General features: G+C 38.2%; 1 protein-coding gene across 1 annotated transcript in view; it reads left to right on the top strand.

Moving 5' to 3' along the window:
• Positions 1-219: 219 nt before the first annotated feature.
• LOC131979015 (actin-related protein 3-like) overlaps positions 220-10,609 on the top strand; it is a 30,240-nt gene continuing 19,850 nt past the window's right edge. Inside the window, exons 1-3 of the mRNA XM_059342895.1 lie at positions 220-400; positions 6,203-6,258; positions 6,866-6,990. Coding sequence (XP_059198878.1) covers positions 357-400; positions 6,203-6,258; positions 6,866-6,990 — 225 coding nt within the window. The 5' untranslated portion in view covers positions 220-356. The remainder of the gene's footprint in view (positions 401-6,202; positions 6,259-6,865; positions 6,991-10,609) is intronic.

The raw sequence follows: 10,609 nt of genomic DNA, 5'->3' as shown, positions 1-10,609 counted from the left end.
GTTCAATGTTGGCCCGCGATTTTATTCAAGTTTTACATTTTGGCCCATTGTGTATTTGAGTTTGACACCCCTGGTATAACAGATCATAATACCAGATTTGACGTAAAGTGACGTCGTCCTCTCCGGGTGATTGACAGCTGCTCAGCCCTGCCTGCGTCGCTCTCCCCGGCCTCCGCCATCTTGCCTCCCTCCCTCTCTCCCTCCCTCCCTCCCTGCTGCCAGAAGCCGAGTGCGGAAGAGGAAACGGCGCTGTGCGGGCTCAGGGTTCCGCCTGTGGAGCTTCACATATTCTCCTAGCCGACACAGCCTGCTTAACCATCACACTTTAACCGTTTCTGCACGCGGGGATAGAAGAAATGGCTGGACGGTTACCGGCGTGTGTCGTCGACTGCGGCACCGGGTAAGCAGGCAGACCACCAGGGTTAGGGGCTCGGTGTCCCGGAGAGGCTGAGCCCGGTTAGGGGCTGTCAGTGTCGGCTGCAGAAACAGACGCGACTGGGTGTGTGTGTGGATCCTCAGGCAGCTAGCTAGCCAGCGAGCTAACATGCTAACTGATATGTTTCTACTCTGCATGTTGAGCTAAGTCCGCTCATTTTGAGCAATATCACCGATTATTTTTCATGCTAGCTAGTTTTATCATCACTATAGATTTGTTTTCTTCTGCAAGAACCCATCTAGTACATGCAGCTGCAAGCCCCAAACCCTCTCTCACAGCTGCTTTCATTCATTTGGCCTTTTTTTCCCAAATATAGATGTTAATTTGCTAGATTTCCCCTTTAATGATATGTGTATCCGCGACCTTAGCTGGTGCATTCAGAGACCTTTTTCTCTCGTTAGCCTTGATTTGCGCATGCGCAGTACCACTTCCTATTCAGCCTACACTTCCTCATTCACGCTTTTTACTCCATATATGGTCGTTTCTCGGCATCCAAGGCATGCTATTTTTGATTAACTTCTCCAATTTATTATTTGGCAAACAATCGATTATTCCCATGTTGCATTGACCTTTTATAATTATCTCACATCGCAGCAAATGTTTTGTTTTATAACGGACAGAAAAATAAATCAGGGCTACATAGATATTCCTTTGCAGCAGTTTGCATCGATCGGCGTATAAAACTTCCTTCCAAGTCTTTTGTATTAGGTAGATTTTCACCTCTGATTGCACTTAGATGGAGATTTTAACTGTGATTTTAAGATAAGATAGAACTCTATTAATCCTGAAGGAAATTCAGGTTCCATATTTCTCCAAAACCCCCAAAACAATTAGAAAAACAATCACAATATTTGATAATATAATAAAAACACTGAACAAAATAGGTAACAATCACAATATACAATATAAAAATGAAAATTGTGAAAATAAAAAGTGTCTCAGTGAGTAAAGTGCAGATGACATGGAATGGAAACATTTAAGGTATTTCTAAGTCTTCATCATGGTCATGTTTTTTATCCCATTTTATTTGTGATTCTGACTCTCTGAGGAGGAGAAATGTCTTAAAACTGCACATTTCTCCAAATTACAGTACTCAGCATGATAGGTATGCTCGGTTAGTTTTGGGGGCTAGAAGTGGTTTGCATTGCTTGCATGTAGAGGCTTGAACTCGTCACTCCTCGCATTGCATACCTCTCCACTTATCCCCCCCTTCTCCCTCCAGGCTGTTAACCACTCTTCTGCTTCTGATCTGCACTGGGACAGCAAAAGAAAGTGCAGCTGAGAATTAGGTTGGCCTGTACTCGTCTCTATTCATCAAGCAGATGGCTTCTACTTTCTGGCCAAGCCTTACAGTCATAACACATATGTTCCAACATCCAATTTATGACAACAAGACTTTTTTATCTGCTGAAAAACACTCATTAAATCACAATTTGGATTCAAATTTTGTTTAATGATTAAATGGAAACTTTGACATGGCATGGCTCTGCGGCTTAGCCAGAGTGTACCAGCTATGTGCAGATGTTGTGACGTGCTGAGAGAGTTCAACAGCTGTTTCTGAGTCATGCTCAAGATGTCCAAATAGTGACAACTCCACTTCCTTTTACACATCAGTCTTCTAAAACAGCCATGCTGCTATTATTAGAATAGACTACTTGACCATTACACATCCAGATTTGGATACACTGTAGTGGTGTTTAGCTTTTAAAAAAAATTTAATTAAAAACTAGTATTGCATGTCAAGGCTTTCCATAGCAGAAACACAATCTCAGGTGTTGCAGCTTGAGTCATTTTTTTGTGTTCATTTTAAGCAAGCAGTTGAAACAACCTGTTTTTTGCAGGCTACATTTCAGTAAAGTAATTAAAATTTCTAGGATAAGACAAGATAAGATAAAATAGAACTCTATTAATCCTGAAGGAAATTCATGTTCCATATTTCTCCAAAGCCCCCAAAACAAATACAAAAACAATCACAATATAGGATAATATAATACAAACACTGAACAAAATAGGTAACAATCACAATATACAATATAAATATAACAATATAAAAATGAAAATTGTGAAAATAAAAAGTGTCTCAGTGAGTAAAGTGCAGATGACATGGCAGGATGTAATACTAATACAGATAATAATAATGATAATATAATAATATACATATATATTGTACATAATATAGTCCGTGGTGTTAAATTGTATTGCACATGATGTTAACGTTGTGAAATACAATTTCCAAATGTACCATATAGTTCTAGTTGTTCTATTCTTTACCTTGACCACTAGAACCTTAGTTGTTATATCCTCATTACTGATGGATATTTATCAAAAACCTCAATGTGTAAATATATTATGAAAGGGACCTGCAATATCCATATTGAGGTATTTTGGTAAAACTATTATGATATTTGATTTATCCATACCACCCAGCCCTGGTCTTGAAGGTTTGCACAGTGCTCAGTTTTATCGATCATGTTTTCTAGGTAAGAAAGCTTGAGTCATTCATTCATTTACATTACTGTGCAAAAGTCTTAGGCAGATGTAGAAAATGTCTAGAAGAATTGATGCTGGTTTAAAGGCAAAGGGTGGTCACACAAAAATATTGATTAACATTTCTATTTTTGAAAGCACTCTTATTTTACAGCATTTTTCCACACCTGCCTAAAATATTTGCACAGTACTGTATATGTGATCAGTCTGGACATCTTCCAGTTTAGGTATCTTAGGAGGGCTTGAAAAGTGTTTGAATTTTACTTTAAAAAAATGTACAAACCCTGTACCGACTTATAATAATTCACCATAAGTAGTTTCCTCCAGTAGCTCAGTTGGTTGTTGGGCAGCTGATGGTGTCCACTGTCAGGCATTACGTGTGTTGTAAGCTTGTTGAGGCAGGTTGAGCTAGACAAGCTGGGACTGTTCTCTGGTATGAAGGTGTTCATTGCTGCTGCTACATTCTGTTGCTATAAACCCATGTTGTTGTTACTGCCATGAGAACCCAGAGACCTGAGTAGAAACAATAATGTCACATTTCCACTGCTGGTACACTTGTATTACATGGCTCTGCTCAACTAGACTAGCTCTTAGGTGGTTTTCCATTAGCAAAAGCGGTAGATGGTATCTGGTACTTCTTTGGCACCACCTTGGTTGAGGTTCCAGTGAGCTGAGTTGATACTATAAGGTGGAGTTAAAAGACCGCAGACCACTGATTGGTCAAAATCATCAGTTGTGGGACATGGCACACCCTAAACCAGGCATGTCCAAACTATTCCACAAAGGGCTGTGTGGCTGCAGGTTTTCGTTTCAACCAAGCAAAAGCACACAGTTTGACCAATCAACTGTCTGAAGACTGAGATCAGTTGATTAACTGAGTCAAGTCTGGTGTGCTGCTGCTTGGTTGGAACGAAAACCTGCAGCCACACGGCCCTTTGTGGAATAGTTTGGACATGCCTGCATCAACCGATGTTTAAAAAGCGGAGCTACCGTTGATGGAGATCTCAATTTTGGATAGTTTGGATGCCAATGAAAGGATTCAGCAATGATATCATGGCAGTTTAGCACAGCACCACTATGGCAATCAGCTGAGAATCCTCCCTGCACTGATGGGTTAACCCATTGAAGCCTGGAAAGCAGATATGTCGTTTTGTAGTATTTGTATAAGCTCTCAAATACTTTTTGAATTTCATTTCTATCTGCTACAGAGGCTGAAAAATCTATTATTTAGTAGAAGAGTTGACACTTTTTTCCCCATAATTTTTCCAGAATTTCCAGAAAATTAGAGGCTTATTTTAAAATCACCCAGCGATTTTTCAGGCCTCAATGGGTTAATATCTGCAGTAGAAAACAAACATTGAGAATAGAACCTGGTACCAAAAGTGAGTTGAGTAGAGTTGTGCAGAGCCACACCACACAGTGGAAACAAGTCTCCAGCGAGAGAAGTTCCCAATATTACAAGTTACAACTATATAACAGTCTGAACATGACACATTGAAGTTGTGCTATTATTTCTAGTAATACTACACAAAGGGCCTGCCAACTATTTCTCCCAGTTTCCTACTGTATTTGAACACGATCTATGCTGTGTTCCCATTGTGTTCTTTCTACTGGCTCTACCTTAGAAAGTCAACATTGGCAGCTCTGTTGGTTTTTCACTGTGCTTGACAGATAGGTGAAGGTGCCAGATAACATTATATAACTTTATTCACACATCACAGTGTTTTTTTTTTTAGCTCCTGGCAAACGAAAAATCACTCAGTTGACATGCCAAGACAGGTACTAGTGATTGTGTCCTCGCTATCGCCTGTCACTGTTATGCCAGTTCATGTCACAATGGGTCGTGTTAGTTGACACAAGAATTTGGACATAGTTGTTAATTGTTATAAGTAGGGGTGTGCCATATCGTATCGTTCACGATAATATCGGTATATTTTTTTTATGGTTAAAAAAAATGCATATCGTGATACTGGCAACATTCCTACTTCTTGATGTAGTAACGTAAGGCTAACATTAGCTAGCAATTAAAGTTGTTTTAATCACAAAAAGCTACTTACTCTCTGTCGCTAAACACATGCAGCTTTCAAAATAAGAGCACAGTGTGTTAACAGAATCCACCACAGAACTTACAAGAAGACTGTCAAAATAAGATGCCTTAAATAAAACATACAAGAACCTTTATTCTCCTTTACAAAATGTCATTAAAATATGCCCCCGGAACCCCTAAATGGTTAATTTTATTATTTTCTCATACATTTTTTTTATTTATTTGGCAACTGTTGAGATTTGCATTTCACACTACATTTTAGATTTTTATTTATTTATACAGACTCTTTTTAAGTATTTCGTAATATCGTCAAGAATATCGTTATCGCAAAAATAGCCTGAAATATCGTGATATTCTTTTAGGGCCATATTGCCCACCCCTAGTTATAAGTCACATTTTGCCTTTTACGACAAAGCTCAGAACAGTCTCGGGTCAGATTTTTTTTGCTTCTTTTTTTGTAAAGTTTAATTCAAAGCCGCCACTATTATGACCAGGATGTGGCTTATTATGCCCAGAGTGCTTTGGCAGTCGTCAGCAGTGTCCTCTATCAGTCCCTTGGGCCTTGTGTGCAGGAAGTATCAGAGTCCTGTCTGGGCCTAACCCAGTGGGGACTACATCTGGCTAGCATGTGCCCCACAAAACACCATTTGTACAAAGCAGAGACATCAAGAAGGCTGTAAAATCTAAAAGTCTTTGATGCTTAGGCTGAAGGTGTCCTTATTGAATGTTGAGCGTTGAAGTGGAAATGTTGTTTATGTGTCACAGTGATTTTTAGAAACATCTTACAACTTTTTTTTATTCATACAACTTCCCTCTTTGGTTAAGGCTTTGCTTGCTTTTTTTAACGTAAAAAATAGAGAAGTAGGCAATAAAGAATGCAGCAGTGTTGAGGTCACAGCAAGTTTATATTAAGGATGGTCTGTTTAAGCAGAAGTGATCCCCCCCCCCCACCAGGACAATTATAAATAGTCTTCAGTTTCCCAAAACTACATGAATGGCTCTTTTAATGGCCCCCCATTAGCAAACTCCAGCGCTGCCGCTGCTTCTGGCACCGCACCAGCCCGCCAAAGGACAGTGATGGCATTGATCAAAACGATAGCATGGGAGATGGAAGCCAAAAATAATCTTTACTGAACTAAACTTTCATGCATACTAATAAAATGCCAGCAGCAGTGCAACAGGTGGTTGTTTTTTGCCTCTGTATGATAAAATGTGTTGCTTTTCTCCTGCAGTTACACCAAACTGGGGTATGCAGGGAACACAGAGCCACAGTTCATCGTTCCATCATGTGAGTATTTCACCGTGCATTGAATTCCCCACACAGCAGCCAAACAGGCCAGTGACCAGTGCTTTTTTTGAAGTGACAAAATGTTTTTTAAAAATCTGTTCCAACAAGAAGTTTAGCTGAGATTGTCCCTGTAACACCCTTTATGGTTAAACATTTTAAGGCGTTTCCTTCAATTTCGGTAACACTTTACAATAACCATCATTTATAGATGGTAAATAGACCATTTATAAATGGTAAACAGATGGTTTATTAATGTTTAATAATCATTTATAAACCGTATATAGGCCATTTAGAATGGTGAATAGAAAATGTAATAATGTTGAACTATAATTTATAAATGCCAAATAGATTACTTTACCATAAACAAGCATAATTATTAGTTTATTAATAGATTTACACTCATAACTTTTTAAACACCATATTAAGTATGTAAATAATAATTGGTTTATAAACCATCTATAAACATCACTTAGATGGTTATTGTAAAGTGTTACCTCAATTTCTAGTTTAAATTCCTCACAAACTTATTTATCAATAAAATGTACACAATTTGTAAGAGAGTTTATCCTCTGTTGCTGTTTTGTTGAATTCTTTCTTTTCTTGTCAGGTATTGCCATTAAAGAGTCAGCCAAGGTTGGAGACCAGGCCCAGCGGAGGATGATGAAGGGGGTGGATGACTTGGATTTCTACATCGGAGATGAAGCAGTAGACAAGCCCTCATATTCAACTAAGGTACATGACCCTCAGAGCTCAGCTCACCAACAGCAGTGACTGGCAAAGCAGATTTTTCTTCAGAGAACCAATTTCTCTGTCGTTCATGTAACTTTACCAGGGCCAAACACAGTGTGGGAATCCAATCTGTAAACTGATTTATCTTAAAACATTTTAAACATCTGTCCTATACATAACACCAAGGACATGTACAGTCATGGAAGAAAATGATTAGACCACCCTTGTTTTCTGTAATTTCTTGTTCATTTTAATGCCTGGCACAACTAAAGGTACATTTGTTTGGACAAATATAATGATAAAACCAAAATAGCTCATACGAGTTTAATTTAAGAGCTGATATCTAGACATTTTGCATGGTTTTCTTGATAATGATTTTGGTTATTTCCATGAATGTATTTCTTCAACAATATGGCCTTTGAACATGTTTAACATCACCATTACAGAGGGTAGAGCAGGATCATGCATTTCTGTGTCCTGTATATTTTAATGCGTAGTGAGTTATTAACTGCTGCTGCATGTCTTTCATCCAAATGGACCCGTTTGGATGGGTTAAAATACTGAAATGCAACTAATGTATAACTTGTAGCCTCCTTTATTGTCAGCGCCAGATTGATGTTAACGAAACACAATAATGCAACATACTTCCTTTTTTTGGCGAGAAGCTAACGGTCGTGTTGTTCCAACAATCGCTCCAGTGCGGTTGTTTCCCTTTCAGAAGCTTTGTAATCCAGTCTTGAGATGGGGTGTCTTCTTGGATACTACTTAATTAGTAATCCATCCCTGAGTGTCTTTAATCCATTTTTCTGTGTTAAAACAGTCACTGTTGTCAGCCTTCCACTAGGTTGAATCTGTCAACCAATCAGAGGTTGTGTTTGTAATTCTGTGGCAGCTCTGCTCTCAGATGCATTGTGCAGTCATCCTGTCGTCATTTCCTCCAATCAGCACTATATTGAGTTGAAAAGCCTTATTGTACAACCTCGGTTTCAAACAGTTACACTCTGAATTCTGATTTTGACCCATTCTGTTTTTATTTATGTTTTACAGCGTCCCAACATTTCCTTTGCACGTTTTGATAGTATTTTAAGGTCCATCTTCAGGGTACACTGACCGCTAAAATGGCAAAACCTCTCTAGTCTAGATCAGTAGTTCTCAACCTTTTTGAGTCGCGACCCCCAATTTAACATGCATGTTGTCCGGGACCCCCGCTCACTGAACACAATCTCACAGTTCAGATCATACAAACTCAGTTGATATGACGAATTTTGGACAAATAATGAAGCAGACAACAACTAAAACATCTTTCTGACCAAAATGACCAATGAAAATGACATAAAATTAAGCAAAAAAAGACACAATATGACCAAAAAAGACACAAAATGGCCCTAAAAAGAAACAAAATGACCAAAAAAAAGACACAAAATGACAAAAAAACAACATAAAATGACCAAAAAAGGAAACAAAATGACCAAAAAAAGACACAATATGACAAAAAAAGGACACAAAATGACCAAAAAAAGACACAAAATGACCAAAAAAGACACTAAATGATTAAAAAAAACCCCACAATGACCCAAAAAGTCATTAAATGACCAAAAAGACTAAAACACATTAACACTTTAACACGGTGGAGACAGAGCTGACTTCCAGATGATTTGGCGACCCCCAGAAATCATCTTGCGACCCCAATTGGGGTCCCGGCCCCAAGGTTTAGAATAGCTGGTCTAGATGACTGTGGCCGCAATCAGAGGTTTAAATGCTCAGAAGTCTGTATGTTTTATTTTAGTACCTTCTAGACTTCAGAAACTAAAAACACACTTTTAGGAAAAGTCATGGGCTGAACCTGGAGTGTGTGCATTATAAAAACCAAACAGTCTGTCTGTGTGTGGATGCTGATCAGCATTATGTGTGAAATTACAGTGCCATGGTATCCTTTTTTGTAGGAAGTACCTGATGAGTTTGATTTGCTTCATAGTTTACACAACTATATGGAATTAGTTTAGATAAGACTATGTGCAGGACTACATGTTGTATGACTTTGCTGCCATAGTGTAGTTTTTATCAGATTCAGTGGTTCTTCTCGATCTGGAACATAATGTCCAGCAGGAGTAGTGTGTGTCCTCTCTGGTCCAGCTAGTCGTCTCAAAGTGGACTCTTCATAGCAGGAAATGAACAGGTGCAGCTAATATTATCAACCATGGCTCTGCTCTATTTAGGTGTCCCAGTAAGCCAGTTTGCCAGAACTGTGTCCTCCTTCTGTTCCACATACTAATACTGAGCTGGTTCACACTGAATAGACTGAACTCAAATACAGTATAAATACTGTACATACACTAGTGGTCAAAAGTTTTAGAACACACCAACTTTTCCAGAATTTAATTGAAAATGATGCAGTTTAATGTCTCAGTCTTCTCTGAAATTAATGCACATTTGCAACATTTAAAATTCCTTATTGAGCATGATAGTGTTTTGAAAATAAAAAAAGATTAAAAATCACATTTTATGTTGAACTAAAGTACTAAAAAAAGACACAAAATTACCAAAAAAAGACACAAAGTGACAAAAAAAGACACCAAAAGACTTTTGAGAGAAAGAAATTACGCTGCAAAGTTCGGCTTTTTTTATTTAAAACATTTCAGAGCAGTGAATCTTAAATTCGAGGAAAGTTTGAGAAAATGCTTGTATCGTAGGGCCCGTAGAGCTGATTTCCAGCTCTAAAAAATCAGCATATTAAAAGACTAGTCTATAGAACATACCGTATACAGTCAAATTAAGTTTTGCTATGGACACGCAGTAAAGGGCCTGTACCAGCGAAATGGAATGCAGCCATAATCTTTGTAAAGTGAACAAATTCTCTTCATTCACTATAAATCACCTCTTTCTCAAAGGGTGCGTTCAAATACCCATTCTACCTAGTCTTTAATAGATTTCCCCCCATAGTACGGCAAATGCTGTACGCCTAAAATACTATGATGTCGTACTACATCTGGTTGCATTTTGCAGCATACTGCTCTGGTTGTTCTGACCCACAATCCTCTGCACAGTGGAAGATACATTAGATGTGAGTTACATCTAAGACAGCACAGGCAGATGAAAGCCTGATGACGACTCATTGACAGAAGAGGGCAAAGTTCAGGTTCAATGTTATGACAGTAGTATGTCTACATTGTATGCATACTGCTTGAAAGTAAAAAGAAAAAGTATGCCAACTGGAATGCAGCATGCACCTGATTACACTGACACAACAACTGTGTGATTTAATTTAGTCAATTTAGGTTCTGCTGTGCATTTCACACATTGTTGTTGAGGGTTAACATGTAAACAGATCAGAAACTCTCCTGTGTGAATAGATCTGCTGTCAGATTTCGTTATGAAAGTACTGTTATGCCACCAGAAATGCATAATTGTAGTCGGCTTGATAACCTCCAATATGTATATCTACACGTACAGCATTTTTGCAGTTATATAAGCATGAACAAACATATATTACCTGTCAAAAGTTTTAGAACACACCAGCTTTTCCAGATTTTTTATTGAAAATGATGCAGTTTAATGTCTCAGTGTACTCTGAAATTAATGCACATTTGCAACATTTAAAATTCGTTATTGAGCATGATAGTGT

Source organism: Centropristis striata, chromosome 10 (genome assembly GCF_030273125.1).
Source record: "Centropristis striata isolate RG_2023a ecotype Rhode Island chromosome 10, C.striata_1.0, whole genome shotgun sequence".
Classification (NCBI taxonomy): domain Eukaryota; kingdom Metazoa; phylum Chordata; class Actinopteri; order Perciformes; family Serranidae; genus Centropristis; species Centropristis striata.
The sequence above is the reverse complement of the archived record's forward strand: the minus strand, read 5'-3'. Positions and strand labels throughout refer to the sequence as shown.